The sequence below is a fragment of the Nasonia vitripennis genome (genome assembly GCF_009193385.2).
Source record: "Nasonia vitripennis strain AsymCx chromosome 2 unlocalized genomic scaffold, Nvit_psr_1.1 chr2_random0010, whole genome shotgun sequence".
Lineage (NCBI taxonomy): Eukaryota > Metazoa > Arthropoda > Insecta > Hymenoptera > Pteromalidae > Nasonia > Nasonia vitripennis.
In genome coordinates this window covers 2,557,844-2,581,429 of record NW_022279617.1, presented here as the reverse complement: position 1 = coordinate 2,581,429, position 23,586 = coordinate 2,557,844, and the positions used below count along the sequence as shown (strand labels likewise).

Below are 23,586 nucleotides of genomic sequence, written 5' to 3'. Positions count from 1 at the left end.
TAGAATCCACATTTTCATATTTTCTTTGTGAAAAATCGATCTATCATATTATATGCATATAAAACGCTTGCAACAGTCGTTAAATGAATAACGTACGTGCGGCATAAAAATGTTCACGAACGAATAAAACATTTTGTCAAAATAATCACACTTGCTACGTGTATGACAAAAAAAGCCTCTCTTCTTTCACATATGATAAGCTTAATCTGTATTATCCAGAGCATTACCGTAATTATAATTAGATTACTTCCCGCACAGAGGGCAGCACCAGCAAGAGGTGGCCATCACGCAAAAAGACGTCAAACGCCCGCAGTAGAGAGCAGAGCAGAAGCACAATAAATTGTTTTGACACTTATCTACTCCTACTCCAGGATTCCAGATATTTTTCGCCGACTAATAAACATTCAACATTGCTAACTTAAGCCAAGTGCTGCACCGATTCAGGATGAGGGAGATCTCGAATATATCACAGTTTCCTTTAAAGGTAACCTTTTGCATAATTTTATCGCTAATTACGCCTGCCAAACAATGTTGGATCATTCTATTTTTGAATTATTATTCACGTTTGCACAAAGACCTTTAAGTTCATAACAATAGAAATTTGGATATTGATTGAAATTGTTTTGATACAAAATCAACTCTACTCTCTGAGTTTTATTTCCAAACATAAGCTAACATACACATGTATACATATATTTACTTATTGTCTGACCATAATAATCTCAGATATAGACCATGCAGTGTTACATTACAACTTGCATGACTAGTTTAAGAGAAAAATTTTTTTATATAACTCAACCACTGTACGTTTTGTAATCCTTCTTGTACTTGGATCATCATGTAGAATATTTAGAGACATAGTTTGTAAAATAATGAATGATGAATCATCAACCTGACTTTTAATTCGATTATTCTCATTTTATTCCAGGCTATTTTTGCTATACACTTTATACTTGTCACCTGGTAAGTATACTGTGAATTTAAAGAAATCACTGAACTTTAAACAGGAATAACAATAATAATCTTTGTAAATTTTGCTTCTAGGGCTATAGAAGGATGGTCCTCAAGTTCAATGATATTTTATAACACACTATTTTTTATCTGCATATTCTGGGCAATTCACAGTGCAGAATCAGATGAGCCAATTCAATTTGTAAGTTTGTATTTAACCAGCATTATTTAAAAATAATTAAACAAATGTTTCATACCATGTTCCATTGTGTTATAGGCATTGTTCATCAGTATAGCAGCAGAGTTCTTTGATTTCATAAATCTATCAGTCAGTTCTCCCTTTAGCGGCAGTAAGTTATACGCAATATCTCCTTAATTCTTTAACAAATGCATTGAGATAGTGAAAAGTTGAAACTAATTGTGATTATGATGTTTAGGTTCATTCACAAAGTTTAGCGCCAGCATGGTGATAATAAACATGATTGTACGAATATTGACAATTATGTACTTAATTAAAATTGGACAATCTAGAGGTGGGAGCCTTTCTACAATGTTTGCAAGCCCTGCGATGGGTAATTAAATCACAAAATATTCTATGAGTGTTTTATAATAAATCAATTTTATTAATAACTTTTTGTTTCAGGCCTTGGCCGACAAGAGTATGAGGATATTTCTCATCCAGTTCCGCAGAACTCTGATTTCGCCAGCATTTAAATGATTGTTTGATCACTACCTACAGAGTCTGATGTTGTAATTGTAACTTTGCAGTTACCGTAATGACATATTGACAAAAGTTTTGCAATAATTTTTATTTAATATTTAACAAACATGACACCTACTTTTTTAACTTTAAATTTTAATAAAACCTTTTTATATTGTAATGTAAGCAAATACTTGAGACTATAGAAAATTAGGATGAAAGACTTTTTATATACTATTTTTAAAAATGTTGATCAAATTTTATATTTGCACTAGTTTTCTTGAAATGGAACTCCTTAACAATATAGCAAAGTTTTTAATACAGCTTACTGCACGTATTGTATATGAATCATAAAAATGTGGCATGCAAGTCTTTATGAATTACATTTTTTATTATTTACATCAAAGAATTTGCCATGATAAAATTGTTAGTCATTATAGTGTGTTCTTAGTCATGTTCGTTATTATGAATGTATACTGTTAGTTTATCTAGCTTGTCATTCTGATTGTGAAAAATAACGCAATACATTTATACAACTCTTAATATATTGTCATAACATACGCAGTTCAAAGATTTTGATCCTTGGAGTGAAGCGAATGATTGAAACGTTTTCTACAGTTTTCAAGCAAGGCCTTAAATTAGTACATAGGTATCAGAAAGTATGCTTATCAATATAAAGTATGTTTAGCGTACTAGACGTCTTTCCATCTTTTCCTTTTAAAAAAATTCACAGATAGCCTAGAAACGTTTAATCACAAAAGAATTGAAATGCCAGTAAACTTATTTAAAAAATACTAAACGTACTTTAATTATGTCTAGCGCAACGCATTCGCAAATATTTTATACTTTTCTAAAATTATAAAAAAGATTTTTTACACATTTTGCAATTATTGTAAATAATCAATATCCGCTCGAAGAATGTACGTACATTCACGTGTAATATTCAACGAATATACACTTGCTGTGTTTTACTCTCGATTTCGACTAACTTTACTGGATCTCGACAAAAGTCTCGTGTTATACACATATACCAATACTATCGTAGTTTTGTTTAACAGCTTCCAAGTAAATAAAGCGGCAAATTGTTACCGAATAAAACAATAAATTTTAATAAAGAGAAATTTGTTGTGTACTAACGTAACTCAGACTAATTTCTTTTCCGCTTGACCTCTATATTTTCAACAAAAGATTAGCATTCGCATTATTTCTGAAAGTATCGAAAGCTCAAACTTGCCGCGTTCGGTTCCGGCGCACAGCGCTGAGCGCAGCTCGCAGATGTCGCCACGCGTTCTGCGGCGGTAAGGCCGGAGCCCGACATTTCCAACGCGTAACGTTCCCCGCTACGTCTGGAGTCTGGACCGCTCGCATCGTCCGCGTAAAACACCGTACGCTAGCTCCGCTCGGCGGTGCTCGCGCAAAGCCGGCGCTGTCTTACGGACGTTCGTTCGGAAACATGGCGGCCAGCGACGACGAGCCGATGCATCTCTACGAGGTTTTTCAAAACTGCTTCAATAAGATCGCCAACAAGCAGCCCGGTGAGTTCAACCAGTGCAATCCTTAGTAGCTTAGCCGCGATTTGGCCGACGCCACTTGCCGCAACGCGGCCCGGAAAATAGCCGCGAAGAGCGCGCGCTTCTTGCGGCGTTTCGCGAGATGCTGCCCCCCGATATCATCTGCCGTCCCTCTCGGCGCTCGCGCTAATTCGGCGATCTCCTCGGCCCCGGAGACCTGGCGAGCCTTCGTCGTCGCTCTGGAAAATCGCGAGGGAGTGTGGAAAGTGCGGGCAGGACTGATCGAAGGCTCTGCGCACATCGGATCATCGTCGGAGAGCGGCGAGTGTGTATTTTTTGCTCTCTCGCGCGCGCGGATGGACCGTCTGTGTTTTGGTCCGCTTGTCAATGTGGTGGACGGTGCTGCCCCTGCATCGGCTCTCCCGGAGCGATGTCGCAGCAGGCAGCAGCAGCAGCAGCGGCGGGATGCGAAGGAGACAGGGCTGATGCTCTGCACACAAAGCTTTTCCGCGTTGCCGAGACACACACGCTCCTACGTGTACTTATACCCATACCAGTTCCGCACGCGGGGGCAAATTTCGGCGGAATCGATGCGAGAAAGCCGCGGCTCCTTTCGGCGGCGCGCGTCTTGGGATGCCTGCACCGGCAGCGCGACGAGGCTCTCTCTCGGGGATGCTGCGCGCTTCTGTTCGGAGATCGATGTTGCTTCGACTGTAATTTGCTGTTGCTTCTACACCGTCGGACGACTTTTTATTTCGATTGCACTCGTGTGTGTGTGTGTGTGTGTGTGTATGTGTGTGTGTGTGTGCCGAGGGATTATGCTGAGCCTTGGCTGAGGTTAGGGAGAGACCTAACCTAACTCAAGCTGTAACCTTGCGGCGCAGCGGGCTTGCGAGGGTGTGTCGATGAAAGCTCTCCAACAAAGGAGAGCTTTTCAAGGTCGATCGTTGGTGCACAGGATTGACGCACCGAATGAAAAGAGCGTGCGTCGATTGAAATTGTCGATTCTCGTTATCTCTTACCCCAAGTCTTTGTTCGGTGCGGCGAGTATGAGGATGCCTTTGAACTAGCATAAAGACGAAATAACGTAAACATAATCTTTGAGTCGGTAGAGAGAGAGAGAGAGAGAGAGAGAGAGAGAGGGAGAGGGAGAGAGAGAGAGAGAGAGAGACTACTGAGTCGGGGTGCTCTCGAGGCAGTAGTAACAAGTCCGGAAATAGTCCACTCGACGTTCCGTAGACGAACGAAAGAAGAGGCTTTTAGACTCTCTTGAAGGCTCGGCTCGAGTCAATTCAAGTAGCTGACAATGACAGACAATGACATCGAAGGAGTGCTTCGGCTATATATAATTCGCCGATAGCTTTCGAAGCGACAAAGAAACGCAACTTTTCCCTTCTTGCAATATTCGAGTAATCAACTAGGTAGGAAACCGGAAACAAAAGCCACCGGTCGTACAGTAACGAGGTCCAGCAGACGTAATACTCTCGGACTTAGGTCGGCCGCGGTCCTTCGCCGTGGTCGTCCCTCCGACTTTCTCTTTCCCTCCTCGGGAATTACACTGGCGCACACATACCGAGAGGGAGTGTCACCGTCGCGCGATGCACCTGCCTCTCGGTCTCTCGCTCGCACGCACGCACTCGGAATCATAATGGCTCATGTCGAAAACCCACATACTTAACGTCCGATACGTGCGCGCGGCGGCGAGGGTGCCCATACCTCCAGCTGCCTTTTTCTCTCGCGAGAGAGAATATTTTCCTCCTGGCGGCGCGCGAGCAATAAAATTCGATTCGAGCGGTGGAATATACACGGCGGCTTATTAATTTATATACCTTATACGGCGCGGCCAATGAATTGAGAGCCGCTGCGCTCGTCTCCTGCGGAATTTCTGCTAATCCGTCTCGCGAGGAAAGCGCATCTCCCTCCGGTGCCCAGCTTATAAATATTTAATCGGCAGTTGTTTGCGCCTCGCTTTGTTCTTTTGTATACAGTGAAAGAAAAGTGAACGGAGCTAAGGTCTGATTGAAAAACGCGCTGCATCGAGTATAATTGAACGGTTTTTCAGATTTTAAAGCCAATTGTAAACAACGAGGCAGCAGTCACTCATTCCTCTCCGCGCGAGAGGCGCAGGGCAAAAAGCTCGCGGGCGAAAAAAGCGTTTCATCGAACCGGGCAACGCCTAAAGTTAATTTACTTGAATTTCACGTGCGCGCAGTTTAATCACTGCCGCGCTCACTGCAGAAAGTACGCGTACCGCTACGAACGCAGGTGCACGATCAGCTGCGCGCTGCTGGCCCTCTCTTATTCCTCGCGATTCTTCGCCGCTGCATCATCGGCGTTCCTCTTTGCTCGAGATTTTTTACCCCCCCCCCCCCCTCCCGGGAGCAGATCGAACGTTTTCCTGCGCCGCGAGAGATGGAAATTCGAGCGGATTGAAATTGGCCATTGTGCCGCCGGTCGGCGAGAAATGCGGTAATTTTCGGAGGCCCGGCAAAAAGATTAATTGGGATCGGCCGAGTGCGCGCGGTTTATCTTCTTCTGCAGCATGCTCGAGTAGATTAATTGTGTTGATTTATTTTCGACTGGGCCCTTATTGATGGATGCCTTTAATTTCATACTCGATTAGTATGTATCGTCGTTACGCTTTACGATGTCATATTTTAAGCGCTTCGAGTCGAACCTTCGAGGAAAAGGAAGCCGCCGCAGCGAACGTTATTTTCGAATCTTCGCGATGTTCATTGTTTTTGCACGGCATACCTTTTAATTGATTCGGAGGAGAAATCGCGGCAGTTTACGACGGGGTAATAGCTGCGCGACTTTAATTTGGTAACTTTACGACCGGCTGGCAATCGCACGCAAAATAATCATTAATAAAGTTGCATCGAGCGCTTAAACCATTGTGACCGCGAACGTACAGCGGCAGCGGCCGCAATTTCGCAGCTTTACTGGCTGCAAAATTGGAAAATTTTCCAACTAGACGGATGTGAACTGCGGATAGTAATAATTTGAGTGGTGACTGCAGAGCCGCGATCGTCACAGTAAATAGCCGTAACGCGCGTGGGTATTAGCTGTAAATGCCGCATTTGTATGCGACTGAAATTCTAATGACGAATCGTAGCGCCGCGGCTCAGCGAAGAGGTAGAAAATTTCCAAAAAGAAAAAACACGCGCGAGCCTCCAGCTGATTTTGAGAAATTCACGTGAGAGCGGAGCAGTTTACTTTCTCGCGGAAGTGCCGGGAGAGCGCGCATAATACATAAAAAGCCCCCAGTGAGGAAGCCTACAATTCCGGCGATCGAAGCTTCGCGGATTTCGTGCATGTATGCGCGAACAACTGCTCGCGCGCATTACTTTTGCCCGCAGTGGAATATAGCCGCGCGAGTCGGCGGCGGCGGCTCCGGAGCAAAGCGCGTATATATTTTCGACTGCTGCAGCAGCAGCCGGGACTCGTTTCTCCTTCTGCATATATATTTCTTAAGTAAGGCCAAGTCCGGCCCCGTATGTGAACCCACTCACGCATACCCTCGCGCGCATGCATCTCTCTCACTCGGCTAAGTGCGTGCACTGCGCACGAGAGTGTGCGTGTGTAGCAGTATACACACAGAGCGAGAGCGAGTCCGATGAGCATCTGCTTCCACCCCCTTTCGCCCCCTCTCCGCCGAGTCTCCGCATCTCTCTCTCTCTCTCTCTCTCTCTCTCTCTCTCTCTCTCTCTCTCTCTCTCTCTCTCTCGTTTTCCACGCAAGTCCCCCTTCTCTCTCTGTCTCTCTCGCCTCCCCTTTGCCGGATCCCTTTCCCCGGCAATACCGACCCCTACTACGTTACTCGCTCTGTCTCGCTCCGAGCAGTGTAAAAGAGAGAGAGAGAGAGAGAGAGACGCGCTGCACATGTAGGATCCTCTTTCTCGAATCACCCTATTCTCCTCGCGCGCGCGCACGTACCTACGTTTACGTGTAGGTAGACGTGCACGAAAGCAAGAGAGAGAGAGAGAGAGAGAGAGAGAGAGAGAGACAGGGCTCACACTTTTCGAGCGGCGAGTCCGGGCGGAGGGGCGCGTATTATGTACACGCGGGAGAAGTTTTCGGTGTACAAGCGCGCGCGGCCCTGCGCGTATACGTACTTTTGGATTTTTATCCTCGGGAATATGAATTGTCAGCTGAGTTTTTAAGTTCCGTCTCTCTCGGCCTCGAAGCGTTCGAGGCCGAGAGGGACGGAACGCCTCGTACGCGGGATAATTTATGGGAATTTCATGGATTTGCAGCTAATTTTTATTCGATATTACAAACTTTTGATTCACACGTGCGATAGTGGAGTATTCTAATTTTTCACGGCTTTTACGAAGGAATTTCGCAGCTGCACAAGGGCTTTACGATGTAAAAATGGAAATGCCGCAGTTTAGTCATGCGTGGATCGCTTTTTGATGTTTTCACGTGTCGAGGAATAAATAATAAAATCAAATTTAGATTTTCCAGCGCAGTGCGAACGAAGGGACTGTATTATTTTGAATGCGTTGACTCTCCATGCATATTTCAGCCGAACCCTGCATACAAGATGGATTTTTGAAATTTTGCCTCCGATAAATATTGCATCGACGTGTCAAACACGTGCTAATTCTGCGCAATTTTCCATTAAGCAGCTTTGGCATATTCACAGATATCGTTACGCAACTACCTCATACTTCTCGATTATGTCGCAGAGGTGTTAGCTTATCAGCGACTAGTAGCTCTCTGTGTGCTTGTAGCAGTTCATTATGTTCGCTCGAATACGTTTTATGCATGCAAAGCTCGTATACTTCTTGTTTGAGAGTTTCGCAGCCTTGTTCGCTTTTTCAAGTGAGTTTTCTTGCAACGCACTTTGCTTCGATCAAAAGCGAGCGAGTAATGTTCTTTTTTTACTGAACGTTTGACTTCTCGAACTTTCATCTGGCTCCGCATCGACGTGTAGTATCGCATTATTAAAAAAAAAATTGAGAAATGTAACTGTAGAGAATCCTCCTGCTTCGCTGCAGCTGACATATAAACTCGAATTCGAGGAAACGCAGGTTGACTGTAGGTGAGATCTTGAAAAAAAAGAATGGGTCGCGTGCCGCTTTAAAGTTTTCTCGGTCCTTCGAGGAAGTCTTACTTACACTCGCACAAGCTGAAGACGTTCTGATGAGCTTTAAACGAATCCCTTTTCATGAGAATCCCCGATCTTCATAGACGCTCCTGTCGCCTTGCGAGACCGGCTGAAACCTTGCACCCTTCGCGCAGAAAGAGAGACCCATATCCTCGTATCTCGTTCGGCGCAGTGGCGTAGGCACGAGAGAAACCGAGAGGCGCGTTGCAGGCTGCTCACTTTGATGTTCGGCTCGAAATAACTCGCCGCTCGCGAGCACTATTTTTGGAATTACTTTCGACCACCGAAACTTTGCACTTTTCAATTAACGATGTCGTCGAGAATAAGTATATTAAAAATTGCTGAGAAAACAAAACATCTCCAGAGAACAGCCCCAAGTCTGCAGTGGGTTATGCATTGTCATGAAAGAAGGGAAGGAATCGCGAGCAAACAGTCCCACGCAAAGCAAGTGTGATCAGCTCTAAAAAAGGCCAAAGAACTTGACCTCCCATCGACAGGTCGCGTGAGGTGTGCAGTCACGATAAAACGTGCGCGAGGGCTGGGGCTCTGTACATAAACACGCGCAGATGCCGCAGACGGCAAAAACACCACCTGTAAAGAGACCAGAGAGCAGCAGCAACAGCAGCAGCAGTGTTGTATAGTGGCGGCAGCGTCGCCCTTATAGCGTATATAGGTATAGACGCGACCTGCGCACGTTCGAAATAGACATCTGGCCAGATTTCGCTCAAAGTCCGCAGCCCACATGCACGCGCTGCGCACTCCTCGCTCTCCCTCTTTCGCGCGCTCGCTCGCGTGCGCGTGTACATATTATATAGCTATATAGCCGTGTGCAGATAGATATAGGTGCGAGAGCGAGCCGATGCCTCGGAGCTGGCGCCAACCGTACGCGTCGCGAGCTGCCTGTCGCTCCCTCTCTCGCTCTCTCGGGGTCCAGGTTGCGCGCTGCCTCGTGTCCTCGTGTGCGTGCACGGCCGCCGGCCCCGTGAACGCGTGTGCGTATATACGCGAGCTGGGTCTGCTGCGCGGAGGGGTTTTGAGATTTTTTGGCAGGTGGTACTGTCTTCGTGCCTGACGTCAGGCGACGCATGTGTGCGAGCCTCGATGCCATCCACTCGCTTTGCGACAATTAATAACAGGTGATTGAACCAGAACACACGCACACACGCGTCGCTTGGGAGGACGATAGCCTAAGGATCATCTCGCAAACACCTGATGGGTGTCCCTAGCAGAGTTTTTCTGGTTTATTTTCGTATCGGGCTCATCCCCGTTTGACACTCGTTATTAAAAGCAAGGCGAGTTCTTTAAATTTATTTTCTGCATTAGTGATCCCTTGCGTTTCAGACAAACTTCCGCTCTAATGTTCATCTTCAAATAAATATTCATCTCGCCGCTTAGTTTACAAACGGCCAATTTATTACTCGCACCGATTAACATCCAAATGCGAAGCCTGCCTGCTCGAATGATGCAATCGAATCTCTTGGGCGTGCAATTAAACAGAATGAATCGCCAATCGATTCAAGTGTCATTCCCCGCTGAATCAATCAGATAAACGCACACAATATTTGCCTGCATGCAGTGGAACACGCGTTTCATTCTTCCGAAGCAGAAATACACTGCATTCATCGAGTACATTTTTCCCCCAACAATAACGCAGTTCGATCAGCCAATCTCTCGTATGTATATTATGTGCCGTCGAAAAATATGCCAGTCCGAGCGCAAGGCAGCCGTCGATCTCCCTCGAGACTCTCCACCGTAGCAGTAGGGCAGACTCGCAGGGAAAAATGTGTGCCGCGAAAGAAGCCGTGCTTGTGCTCGCGGGCTCTCTCACCTGTTGAGCACATTCCGGCCGAACGGGAGACGTCGAGACATGAGCAATCGCGAAGAGCGAAACGCTACATGGCCATGACCCTCTGCCTCGTCGTCGCAGCCCTGGTCCACGAGAGGACGCGACAGAAGGTAGACCGGCGCAGATCGCAGAGATAGAGGGAAAGATAGACGGGAGAAGAAGGCGCGAAGGTGGTGGAGGAGTAGCGGGTGGGAGAAACCGGACACGTGCGCGACACGTGCCGCGGCACGCGCGTTCGCTCTGCTTGCGTACCGGGCGCGCGCCGGCAGCGCGACGACTTTACTCTCGCGGCTGCTGCGGCTCCTCTTTTTCTCTCTCTCTCTCTCTCTCTCTCTCTCTCTCTCTCTCTCTCTCTCTCTCTCACTCTCTCTCGCCTGCACACTCACCTTCGCGACTCACGCTCTCCGCTCCCGTGACGTGCGCCTTTGAAGATACGCGCCGCGCCGCGATCGGGCCTTGGCTTTTACGGCTCCTTCGCTTTTTACGGCTTCGCCGGATTTTCGCGGCACCGCGTACACGCGCGCGCGAGACTTGAGAGAGGCTGCCGACGCCGCCGCCGGTCCGCGGCTGATGCGCTCGAAATAAGGTCGTTTCGCGAGAGATAAGCGCGCTAAGGTAGTATCTGCGTTATATAAATTTCGGCACATCTGCGCGCGATGAAAATTTAGTTGCTGATTCGGCTGACTTCTTTTTTCCTGCATCAGCCGTACGGATTTTACGTATGCAACTTTTTTATTTCGCAAAGTGGATGAGCCGTCGAATTAAAATTGGCCGATCGGACTTGATCTACGAGCCTCGGATTATCGGTGCATTTGCTGGTGGCCGGGAGCTACGGGAGCAAATTATTTTTATATGCGTCGACTCGGGCTATACAGGCTGTGTAGTGTGTACGTGTACAGGGACCAGTATAACACGCACGAATGTTTTGGCTGGTTTCGCGAACTGCCCTGGAGGCAATAAAAGATTGAAGATAAACGAGACAGCGCCAGCTTTATATCGTTTTACGATTCGACTCGTTTTTTATTAATTTTTCTTTCGCCTAAGCAGGTGCGCTCCTCTCTTGACTCCTGGGGTAAACTGCTAAACAGTTACGTTGCCCCTCTGAATACGACCATTTATGGCGGTGGACCGCATATTCACCGGAACACGAAAAAATAGTAAAACAATTTGAATCAAACGTACATGATTAGAATGTTTATAAATTCAATCGCTGACAGTAGATAGAAACAGCACAGTGCTGGTGATATATATTATATTCAAAAGATTCTGCATTCTCGAGCACGAAGCATGATTTTCGAGCAGATGCTCTCTCGATGGAGACATAAAATTATTTATATTCGCACCAGCAGGATCACTCGATCATTGACTTTCCTGAAACAAAAATGCGCCAAACGCTGGAAAAATAATCGAACGACGAGACCTGTAGCGCGCACCAGACGCTCTCGGATAAAAAAGTTGAGCGCCACTGGGTGTGGTGGCCCTCGGTGCCTGCGCCACTGTTCTCCGGTGGGCCCCTTCTAGTGTAACGCGAAGGGGGGCACCGGCAGCGACAGCTGCTGTAGCCACTCTCCCCCTCGCCTCCCTCCCCGCCGCCGCCGCGCCGCCACAGCCTCGGGCCGCGCGCGTCCGTCTCGTCTCTCTCTCTCTCTCTCTCTTTCTCTCTCTCTCCTTCACTCCCCCCGTCGTTCGCCGGGCCTTTTACACGCGGACAGAGAGCGCGCGCGCTTCCCCCACCAGCGGGCCCTCGGTCGCGTGGCAGCCAGCCTTCTCCTCTCCATACAAAATACACCTTCGCGTTCCGTTTTACTACCGAACGTGTATACGGTGCAACGGACGGGATCTTTTTTCCCTTGCGCCTTTTCTTCTCCTCTTTTTCTCTCTCTCTCTCTCTCTCTCTCTCTCTCTCTCTCTCTCTCTCTCTCTTTCTCGCGGGCTTTTTCTGCTCGCCTGGCGCTGTCCTTGTCCCTCGCGCGCGCGCTCTCTCCCCTTCATACGCACACAACACACGTCGGGCCTATTCTCGCTGTGGCTGCTTCCTCACGAGCGTGCGTGCGAGCCGAAAGGCTTGCGACGAGGTGCGTTTCAGGTACCCCGAGGGCCGCCGCTGCTGGAAAGTGCACTCACTGGAGGCACGCCGCCCGGCACATAATCGCTCCCTTAAATCGAAAGTCACGGAAACGATCATTTTCTCCCCCCCCCCCCTGCGCCTTAATTTTCTCGCGGCGCTCGTTCTTTATCGAATATAAGCGCGCGCGCTGCCGCCGTCGAGAGGGCCCGGCTCTCCCTAATTTTTAGGAGTGAAGTTTCACATTTTTTCTCATTGGATGTGCGATTTCGCCTCTCTCGAAGCTTGTGGGAACCGGAACTCTTGCTGACTCGAATGATTCTCAAGATGCTTTTACTATACGATGCTTTTTGGAATTCCGTAAACAATCTGAACTCCTATATGTACGTCAAGGTGCTGGAAGGTGACCAACCCGATTTTTATCTAAGAAGAAACATTTTCGAAACGTGTAATTTGATCTTCCATAACGAGGAGATATCGAATTTTTTGCAGCATCACGCACATCTTTGCTCCCTTCTATGAAATATAGCCTGCATTGATAATGAACTCGTGCAGCCCGAAAGTGAGCTGGGCGTAATTTGCAAGCAAGCACATAAATCTGTTATTTTAACACCTGCTAAAAGAACTCACGTAAGTTAAAGCTTTAAAGACGAGCAAATTTGATAATGACTGCAGCCGAGCGAAGTAACAAAAAGTCACGAAACATGCAAGAAAATCCGTTAACTTTAACAGCCGCAAAAAGGCGCACCGCTTACACACTGCGTCGTGTTTTTCGCAGTGCGTCGGCACAGCGAGGCGTACGCGCGGTATATACGCAACCGCGTCCGAGTCTCGCTACCGAAATTAACTTTATCTCTCGCTTTCTTCCGAGAGGCGTCCGTCATCTTCGACGGCACCATCAATAGCCTCGTTCTTGCTCCTTTTTCGGGGACCAACAAGAGAGCAAGCCCCGCTGGTAGTTGTTTATACCGAGACCGAGAGATATCCGAGGCAAAAGCCACGCGCGGCACGTGCCACTTTTTTTGCGCCTCGGTACGCCAATGATGACTTTAGCCGCCGCTGCAACCGTTCTCGTTTCGCGAAAGTTCAGCATCGAAAACTGCAGGAGCCAGATGGATGTTACATGGGCGTGCTCGTTGATTGGATGCATGAATTGGATATTCCGATCCGCAAGTTTCTTTCTCGGTCGTCTCGTACTGCGCATCAAAGGTGCGTTTGTCTCTCATTGTTTTATACGTATCTATTTCTAATAACGAATCCAACGGTTGTCACTTGTTTCGGTGACTGTTTTTCTATTATATCCAAATATTTTCAATTGGAATAAACCTGTATAGAAAATAAGGCAACGGGTTTGTTTTGAACTTGACATTATTCACGCGAGAGTATACATGTAGGTTACGCAATTTTCATTAATTGCGAGATCTGCAGGTGTAAACTGCACCTGTGAGTTTCAAGCGTTGGTATGGTAAAAACAACCTTTCGTAAGTTCACTTTTTAAAATCAAATAAAAATCATTTCCTTAAAAAGCACGTTGTATGGATTCAAAAACAATATTTATGAAATCACGCATCATCGTGCTTTCGAAAAGTATTGTAATTGTAAAAGTCGCGTGAGGAAGTTAAAGGCGAAAACTAAGAGTTTAATTGTAGAACTTTATTTCGATACAGACTTGAAGACTTAAGGTTAAAGCTGATATAGATGTTGATCTCGTGACGGCTCAGAGCAATCTGAATTTTTCCTGACGTTTCTACGGCAACTCTTTTTTTTACCTTCTTTTCTTTCTTTATATATAGTCGTTAACAAAAGTGTGTCGCATTCTACCGCCAGTTTTGAAAGCGTGCATCAGCGTGATACATCGAATCACCTTTCTCGATATTTCAATATCTCAAGAGCTTCGCTAATCCCATGTACAATCGTTCACGATTATGGCGCGGCTCGTAGAACGCAAACAAACAACAAGCAACTTAGTAAAACTCGAACTATCGGGAACAGTAATGATTGCCACATTTTACAAAGAATTCGAAACAATAACCAAGCAAAATATACGATTAATGAGGGAGGTGACCACTTTGGAACACTTCGCATTCTTCATCCCGCCGAACACAATGCACGCTAAAATATTCCGTTCGTCCACTACTTATAATTCTGGGATATCCGCATATATAACTAGATCTGCGCAGTTTCGGCCGCATAGGCGAAGTCGGAAGCCCTGAATCTTTTTTTCATCCGAAAAAGTCGAAAAAACGCTCTCTCTTGTCGGAATACACATTTTCTAAATTGCGTCTGACCTTGCTGCCGCGTTGCGCGCTCAGCGTTTGTCGCTCCCGGCAATCTGTCGCACATAAATTATCTAGGAAACAAGAAGGATGCACTTAGCAGAGAATGGAGGATATAGCGAAGGAGGAGCATCGGGAGAGGAAACGCGAGACATTTCTCTTGCCTGCCTATGGCTGTTGGCTCCCTTTAAAATGCTCCCTCGCGCTTATTCTCACTTTCTCGCTTCGCTTCCATCGAATTTCCATCTTTTGTATCAAGATCCGAAGTCTCGGGACTGCTTCACGCCACATTGCACTCGAGGATCCAAAGTTTCAAAAGCCTCCCGTCTCTCTCTCTCTCTCTCTCTCTCTCTCTCTCTCTCTCTCTCTCCGCTACGCGCACTGTATCGCAGCCTCGGCTTCAATATGTACCTCTCATTCTCCGTCCTCTCTCTGTCTGTCTCTCTCTCTCTCTCTCTCTCTTTCTCTCTCTCTCTCTCTCCCTCTCTCTCTCTCTCTCTCTCTCTCTCTCTCTCTGGCTGCTTTCGCTCGTCCTTTGGCATCAGTATCTTCCCACAATCTACGCCCCGTGGTTTTTTCTCTTCTCCCCCTCCCTTGGCCTTTCTTCCCGTCATCCCGCGGCACATAGGTATACCTATACGACTCTCCGCACTTCTCAAATCCCGAGGGATTTTAAATAAGCTTTCCCGGCGCGCCCGCGCGATCGACAGCAAGCGAGCGGGAGAGCCGCCGCAACGCAGAGGAGTGGGAGGATGAGGTATTAACTTGGACGACCGCATAACCGAACGCTTTTCAGGCGCGCAGGATTCGAGTCGCTACCATGTCAGCCCGACGAGGTCCGATTTTTCACCGGGGGAGCATAGAACATTTCTCGATCGCTGATGGCCTTTTGCGCTGCTACCGGCGAGGGGGAGAGGAAAGGAACGAAAAGTGATATCCGGCGAACTTCTGGCGAGCTCGTCCTCTATTTTTTTAGGACCGCTTTTTTCCCGTACTTTGTCCTGGGATTTCGAGCTTCTTGCCTCGTCAATATTTTAACTTTGACTAGAACAATATTTATCTTTTGCCGTCCTGTGTACATAAACTCATGATTCAGGTCGTCTTTGACCTTTTTAATGTCTCTCTCCCTGCGCCTGATATTGTTCGGGCAATGATCGGATGTTGTTCAAAGAAACGTTCGACTTGGCTTGACTGGTGAAAAAGTGCCTTATGCCAACGCATCAAGGTGTGTTGCGCTGGGCAGGTACACGCGTTCAAAACTTTAATCCTCGTATCGGAAACAAAATGCTTACATTTAGTTGGAAAAAAACGGCATAAATCTGAACCACGCATTTCCCACCTATACGTAATCTGCAGCGCAGAGTCAGGAATCCGGATGATCGAGGCATGGAAAAGTAGAGAGAAATAAGGACCTTTCCGTTGGCCGGCATCGTCCGGTGCTCGCGCGTCCTTTGTCCCTCTACCCCCTGAATCTCTCTCGGCTCGCTCGTGAGTGAGGCCCCAAAAAAAAGGCACACGGTCGAGCGAGCAGGCACACGGCGCGAGTCGCTGGTGGGGGCAGCTGGAGCGTGGCCACCGCCGAAAATCGTGCAGCTCGCGTGTATGTGCGTACGCGTCTATCCTACCTGCCCGCGCCCATGATGTAGGTGCACTCTCCCCTCCAGCTCGCTCGGGCCTTAAGGTCTGGTGTTGTTTCACTGGGCCCTCCGAATAAGCGGGGGCACGGGGGATTCGGGACCGAAGGGGGATCCGCAATGTCGGGAGATGTGGAGTGCACCGCTGATTATCCCTGATCTGATGGCTCTGCACTGCCGGGGCCTTATACCGGCCGGCGGGGTTCGTAAACCCTTGATCGTTGCCCGCGTCGTGCATTATGCTTATACGGGGCCTCATTACGCTAACCAACGGGTGTTCTCTCGATTTGAATGCTCTGCACTACTTTCCGCGGGGATTAGGCCTTCCGCGAAATTTTATATAATTTTTCAATCAATTCTCGAAGCGAATCACCATTATTTATACAGTTATACTTTTATGAAGCGCCCGACGATAAAAATCGGAAGCGATCGTTATTACGCTATTCTCCGAAATTCTCTCTCTGCCACAGCTCATTTGCACGTAGTATCGCCATCTCCTTACGCGCTCAGGCTCCTTTTCGAAAAAGAGCGCACCGGCAGATCCTATCGTCCCCCCTGGCACTCCGCATCACCGAGAGGCGCAGAAAGCTCGCGTGCGACTTTCCTATTCTACTCGCAGCTCGACAAATATTTGCGGCCTCTGGGGAAAAAGAAAGAGCCGCGCGCGACAATGACTGGCCGCTTTCGGGGACGCACACCTTGCAGCTTCGGAATTCGCGTGCCGGGGTGCATCTCTGCAGCGGCGGCAGCAGCAGCCTTCGTTACGGGCGATACGATCGCGTCGTCGGATACATTTGCGTGCGTGCCGCGTACACCCAGTACGTGGGATCGAGGCTTAAGGTTAGTCGAGCACCAAATGCTACCTGAGCCGTTCTCTCTTTCGCGCTGTACAGCTATATGGGTTAGCTCTATTCTCTCGCTCCCCGTGGTGAGCCAGTCTGCAGCTCGCCTCATTTCCCTCTCTGTCTGTGATCGCGGGGCCCCGGAGGGGAAAGTGCAGGGACTTTTTATTCTCGCCCCCTTCCCCGCGCATTTATCCTTTCCTTTGCGCGCCGGCTCTCCTCTGTGTTTCGCGAGCAAAGAACCACGCTCGCTCTCTCGGCTGCTCATAAAGTACGACCGGTCCGCTCTGGCTCGCCTTCTTTTTTTGCCGTCGTATGTTACCTGTAAAGCATGGCACGAACAGCCCTCTCCCGGTCGCGTGGCACCGTGCACACCGACGCGTAACCTCGCTCTCTCTCTCTCTCTCTCCCCTCTCTCTCTCTCTCTCTCTCTCTCTCTCTCTCTCTCTCTCTCTCTCTCTCTCTGGCTGCGCCTTGCACTGAGCAGGGTATCTCCTTTCGCCCAAAGAGTTCAATGCTACTAAATCAATTTAAAACAATTTAGCGTCCCGGAGAACAGAAGTGCGCGCACAGCTCTCCTTTCAATGGGTTACTGACTTCTTCTGCTGCTGCCACTGCTTCTTCTTCTTCGGCCGGTGCACCGTCGCCATTGAGGAGCTTGCTTTTTTCTCCTCTTCCTCTCGGGGAGCGACGCGCAAACAATGGGCCGCTGACAGTTTCCGTGCAGCGAGTGCAGCCGGACATTGCCGCTGCTCTGGTGTAATGTATTATGCAAATTTTATTGAAGGTTTATCAGGATTTCTCCGGTTTTGAATAATTCAAGTAATCGTCGAATTTCGATTCCGGAGTCGATCGCGCAGCTGGAAATCGCACTTTGCTGAATAAAGTCGCATTGATTGAGTCGATCACTCTGTCGCTAATGGAATTTCGAGAAAAATTACACGCATTCGCGCGATCGGTCCAATTTTTTCATCGAGCTCCGGCGAAAATTTGCATACTCCGACTCGACGCGCGTTCCAGGCTTTTGAATCATGTACGCATTAGCATACGGCGTTGACATAAGCGTTGGACCACACCGAAGCTTACAAAAACACACGCAGCGCGAAAGGGAATACTTACGTATGTATAACGCTCCGTCGCAGCTTTTTGGTAACGCGGCGACAAAAAACCCGATTTCCCCGCATCGCGACGGAGAGAGAGAGGCCCCCATAAGTATATAGCCGCGGCAGATGGTCGCGAGGATTAACGAGGCGACGATGACTCCGATCGCCACGCGCAGATATCAATAACGAATGATTTTCGGCCGAAGGTAAACTGCTCGTCGCGCGTTTTATCTCCCAGCTATCGCGCCCGCGACATCTTGATCGACAGAATTTTTCATCCCGGGCCGATTAACTCGCGCATACTGATTAGCCGCGGCAGAAAAGGCTGGGTTTCACTGAAAAATCTGCTGATCTGGCCTTAATTGAATTGCTCTCATCGGGCCGATCGCGAGGATTTAATTATCGAACGAGTTTCGGGCAGTGCTCGCTATTAATAATGCGGCATGTCGAAGATGTGGAGCACGCGTAGATTATTATGCATAATTCGCGAACGGAAGCACTTGTTCGATTTTTGATTCGGAATAGTTTTTGTGCGAGTGTTTTACGACTTCTGCTAGCAAAGTAAATCGTCGGCCCTCCTGCAGTTTACATGCAAATTTAAGGAGCCGAAGAATGCGACTCTCGGCGGAAAAAATCTCCCCATCAGCCTGCAGCCAGTCCCACAGTATAGGCATAAATATAGGGTCAAAGTCCAGACGCGCGCGGCTTGAATAACCCGCGCGCAGAAGATCGAGCGCACATTATATAGGCGGTGTAACTCGATACGCGAGTGAGACGCGCAAAATTTTGGCCCACTCGCAAACTGTCCCCGCAGCCTCACCCTCGCCGCGCGCCATGCTGTCAGCGGCGCTACCGTCCGCTATAGGTGTTAATATCCCGACGCGCTCGCTCTCGGTGATTACCTGAGTGGTAAACCGAGTAAAATACAGCGCAGCGAGGGAGTGAGAGAAACCGTATTAAGCCTCTCACCCTCGGCGAAACGCATTCGTTGCACTCGCTGCTGTGCAGCTGCGACACTGGATGCTCTGCGTCGATAGTGCAGGCGACGAGACGGGATTTCGACGCGTCGAGTGTGAATTTTCCGTGCGTTTGTTTCTCGCTTTTGTCTGCTCCCGCCTCTTAGTCGGCGAAGGGCTGAAACGCGCGAATTACTGGCTGACGGCTCGGCGAATTAATAAACCAAACGACTCCGCTCGGCAGTCTTCAATTATTGAAAGACTATCGATAGAGCAATTACTCCGCGCGCAACCTGTTGCCGCAGCGGCGGCGGCAATCTAAAAGTTTAAACGGCGCCGAGACTCAATAAAAGCTCGAATCGAACGAGCGCATAAACACGGGAATCATTACGATCGAGGCGAAAGCCGGAGCCGAGAAGTATAACGCGAGAGCGACGCGTGTAATACGAGCGACACAGAGCGAAATCTGTACAGATGCTATCGGCGGACCAGCGCGTGTGTGTGCGTATGTGTAAGGTAATGTGCAACAAATTTCCCAGCATCGACGAGCCTCGTTTTCTGCACAAGCTGTGCGAGCGTAGAACACGGCTCGATTAGCATATCGGCTGGTTCGCGTAAATTCGGGTTAGCCCGCGGTTTATCGCCGGATCTCTCGCTCTCGATGATACTTCAGAATCCATAGACCGGAATGATTATCTTCTCGTGGTCCCTGCTCTTTCCGCGAACGTCGATTAACGAGGGATTCCGGGAGAACGCAGGGCCGCATAAAGATGCTCGTCAATTAGCCCGCTTTGCGCAACGGCCGGTGATCCACGCGCCGCTCGCCTAATTCGCGGGGGCGTACGTACGGCCAGCTCACTCCCTCTCGCTCATCGGAGAGAGGGAGAATCGCGGAATCGTCGAGGCTATGCGCCGCGTAATAACGGTCGAGAGGACTCTCGCTCTGAGGATGACGTGGTGGGCCGCTGTCCTGTCCTTTGATGCATGATATTGCCAGCCAGCGAGAGCGAGCGAGAGAGAGAGAGAGAGAGAGAGAGAGAGAGAGAGAGAGAGAGAGAGAGAGAGAGAGCCTCGGCGCACGCTTCGGCAAACATGTCACGAGCAAGCCGAAACTGTTAGGATTCATAGTTATCTCGGGGCCGGCGACTCCGCCCCGGCGACGTAGCAGTCGAACGACACTGGACGCGGACTGCACAGCACACACACAGTACCTATGTGGCGTGCACGTACAGGCTCTTTAGACGATATATAAGGGTCGTCGCGCGGCGGACGCGTTGTACTAGCGCGGCCCGTCGGGAAATTATCTGTCGAGCAATTATGCGATCGGTCACTCGGCCGAGCGCGGCGTGGATGTAGCAGTCGGCGCGCGATGCTCGATCGCCGGATAGCTGCGAGCGAGCGCACCGGAAACTTATTGGACGCGTGTAGTCGTGTGCGCGTGATGCTAATGTGCGTCCGCGCGCTCGGCCGGGCGTGAATTGGGCAGTCCTTTTCCGACGTATATTATCCCCGCGCACTTGGACTCGACGCTGTCGCGGGAAGACGCTGCGCTCGACGATTACGCAAAAGGACGCGCGGATCTGATTTATGCGCGCATACATAAAATATCAATGTCGATTCTCTCGTCGACGATCTCCTCGAGAGCCACGGCCGATCCCCGATCACATAACCCCCATAAATTCGTTCCCGCGCGTGTGTGTATGCCTAGCGACATTAATATGAAACGAAGTCTCTCTCTCTCTCTCTCTCTCTCCTCGCTCTCTTTCTCCGACGTGTCGCTCTCCCGGTTTTTCGCTCAGAGCTCTGCGGCATTGTGTATTCAGTGTGCGCCGCGGAGAGACAGAGAGAGGGATCGAGGGAGTCGGTCGAAACAAAACCGCGCCGAGTCTCCTTTTGATTTATAAAGACGTATCGCCGTTTTATGCCGGCATTAATTTTGTATCAATTCGGCCCGTATACGCGCGCGCCCAGAGATTCCTCCGCTCTCTGGCTTTGCAGCCACTTTCTTTACACACCCTGCGCTCCTCCTTTTCCCCGCATGCACAGCCGAGTGCCTGACGTGCATTTTCCGAAGCGCGACGATGATAACGCTGCCGGCGTTAAGAATTTACGGAAATTAATGTTTAACGTCGCAGCTGATTTGCGGGCTCGAAGCCCGTACAACATTGATGTAGAACGTATAAAAATAATAACATTCCTAGTTTTTGACGATGAAAAAATACTCATTCGGACTTGTTTCTGCCTGTTCCAGAGAAGCCAGCATTTCAGTCGCAGTATGGTCCGACGATCGACAACGGAATGGTGAGTCCTGCAGAGAGAGGAAAAACTTTTTTAATCCGCACCACGGCCATCGGCAATTTCGCTCCTTAATCTCGTGAGCGCCGCGGCGGTGTATAAAATAATGTTTGCCCCCCGTTGTATACGAGCCGCGAAAATTGATTTATCGGCTGCATTAAGTAATTGCTATATCCGCAATATGGTGACGCTCACCACAAGTTAATTTGAGAAAATGTTTATCTCTCTCCAACCTCAATCTGACTCGGCGGCTGTGTGCGGGGCTCTTCTCTCTCGCTCTTTCTCTCGCGCGCGACCATGAAAAGTTTTCCCCCCGAGCAATATTTTCGCCGGGGATGAGGGTCTCATCCTGATGGTCTTTCGCGCGAGACTTCCCTTCGTAATATAAAAGTTCGCTGTATTATTTATGTGTCGTTAAGTATATGATGCAAAGTTTTTTTGTGAAAAAAAAATACACACCTCTGCGTTATTAGAAAATCGCAATGCGTCGGACGTACCCTTGCGATCGACGGGGCAAAGTTTATTGAACGAAAGTTATTTTCGTCGGAGGAAGGTTGAGAACCAGCGCAGCGCTAGGTTTAATATCGCTTATGTCCTCCCTCGTCCATGCCTTCCATGGCTACGATGCTGTGTAAGCATATATATGCGCGCGCACGCGTGCGTGTGTGTGTTCGTGTGTGTGTATATATATATATATATACACACACACATATATATATAAACAAGGATATACCTTGGTTAAAATGTAAGTGCGAGCACGTGCGCAGCCTCACACCCACGTCGTACGGTATACTCTAGCGCTGCAAAAACAATTTTCAGAACTAAAATGAGCAAAATCGCGTTGTCCACTTAAAGATTCGAGTAGTACTGTTCCGGGCACTGCTACAACTGTCATTCATCGAGTCGTTTTGTTCACCTATTTACGATTTATTTCGCCAGTGTCACTAGTGGGAAAACAGTGGTAGCAGTAACTGGACGCTCTACTCCGCAGCTAAGTAACAGAAACAGATATATAATTTACTGTGCGTCGTCGTCAGTCTGATGAATAGTTGGTAAGCAAACAAACGATCCTCCGTTTCAGAAAAAGCTCCCAACACACGACATCCGCCAGGAGAGTTATGCGAGGCAAATCGAGGCTCGCGTACATAATAAATTCGAGTTATTCACTTAGGAAAGTGGAATGCAAGCGAAGTCTCTGAATTCCCTCGATTTATTCCGACCGAGTTTATGACTTTCTTTCGCGATATCCTGGCGGCTTCCGAGTATCGAGCGGAATTCAGCGGAGCGAAAATCTCGATCTCGAGCCGCGCCGGCCGCCGGCCGGGGTATTTATAGCGCGCGAAAGGGGTTGCCAGGGTGGAAGAGAGAGGCTTGGCTCGGCGCCAGCTTCTTGACCGTACCGACGCCGCGTCTGTACATGTCTGAGCGTGCACTGCAAGCTCGCACACGCGACCCTCGCCGGAGTTACAAATTGGGCTGATCGTACATCTATCATCTAGCCGCTTTTTTACGCGAAGCTCCCCGCGCTCCGAGCGGCTATTATCTCCTCGAGGCCTCCGTAGCTTCTGAACTTCCTTCTTTCCGAGCATTCCCAGAAATCATTCCAAGTGCTGTGTTGTTGCCTTAATTAACCCGGAATCAATTATGTGAATTGCAGCGTAGAAAATAATATCGGAGCATTTTCGAGATATTCAGCGGGTTCATTACGCAGCACGAAAAAAATATCTGTGTTATGATGGTGCACGAAATGCCTGTGACAAGCTGACCTTAAACCCGCATAACTGCTTTGAATTTTATTTTATCTTCCTCGATGTTCCATGCTCGTAATTTCATGCAATAATTTAACTGAGCTCTCGCAGTCGCGCGCGTCCGCCTTTGCTTTCCTCCGGCGAAATCGTTTGACTCAACGAAAGCAGATGATCAATTAAATTTTCTTGCTATCGATAACTACAGTGGGAATATTGTGCTGTAAATATTTTTTAGCCCCTCTGGGAGTTTTCCTATCCCGTGCAATGTCTGTAAGAATTAGATACAACATCATCGCGAAATACGTAGTTTTCTTAGGAACATAATGTAGCTCAGAGTGACTCGCAGATAACGAACCTTTGCCTTGTTCATTGCGAAATTTCGACTCAACAAGATTACGATGAAGCACGTAGTGTGCGATTTTCTTCTTGATAAATCATCATGAAATTACAAGGCCAGCAAAGAATATGCGTACTTGAGTCTATTGCGAATTTATCCTATATACATCTACACATCGGTAGTATAAAAGAATGGGAAGAGATTTATAA

At 48.4% G+C, this 23,586-nt stretch overlaps 2 protein-coding genes across 23 annotated transcripts in view; both read left to right on the top strand.

Moving 5' to 3' along the window:
* The first annotated feature begins 261 nt into the window (after positions 1-261).
* LOC100120541 lies at positions 262-2,792 on the top strand. Of its 2 annotated transcripts, none has more exons than XM_001604126.6 (6): positions 262-484; positions 929-963; positions 1,045-1,153; positions 1,229-1,301; positions 1,389-1,523; positions 1,595-2,792. In XM_001604126.6, the coding sequence occupies exons 1-6, from the start codon at positions 446-448 to the stop codon at positions 1,663-1,665; spliced, it is 462 nt and encodes a 153-aa protein (XP_001604176.1). In that variant the 5' UTR covers positions 262-445; the 3' UTR covers positions 1,666-2,792. The 2 variants fall into 2 exon arrangements, with proteins under 2 accessions (XP_001604176.1, XP_003427455.1); XM_003427407.5 differs by having other exon boundaries at positions 264-484; positions 1,389-1,484.
* Positions 2,793-2,914: 122 nt separating this feature from the next.
* LOC100120439 (protein daughterless) overlaps positions 2,915-23,586 on the top strand; it is a 126,113-nt gene continuing 105,441 nt past the window's right edge. For 4 of the 21 annotated variants that reach the window (XM_031925459.1, XM_031925467.1, XM_031925466.2 and 1 more), the window contains exons 1-2: positions 2,920-3,186; positions 21,249-21,298. In XM_031925459.1, coding sequence (XP_031781319.1) covers positions 3,105-3,186; positions 21,249-21,298 — 132 coding nt within the window. In that variant the 5' untranslated portion in view covers positions 2,920-3,104. Of the gene's footprint in view, positions 3,187-21,248; positions 21,299-23,586 lie in introns of all 21 variants that reach the window. The other 17 variants (XM_031925471.2, XM_031925468.1, XM_031925464.1 and 14 more) reach the window with 11 other exon arrangements.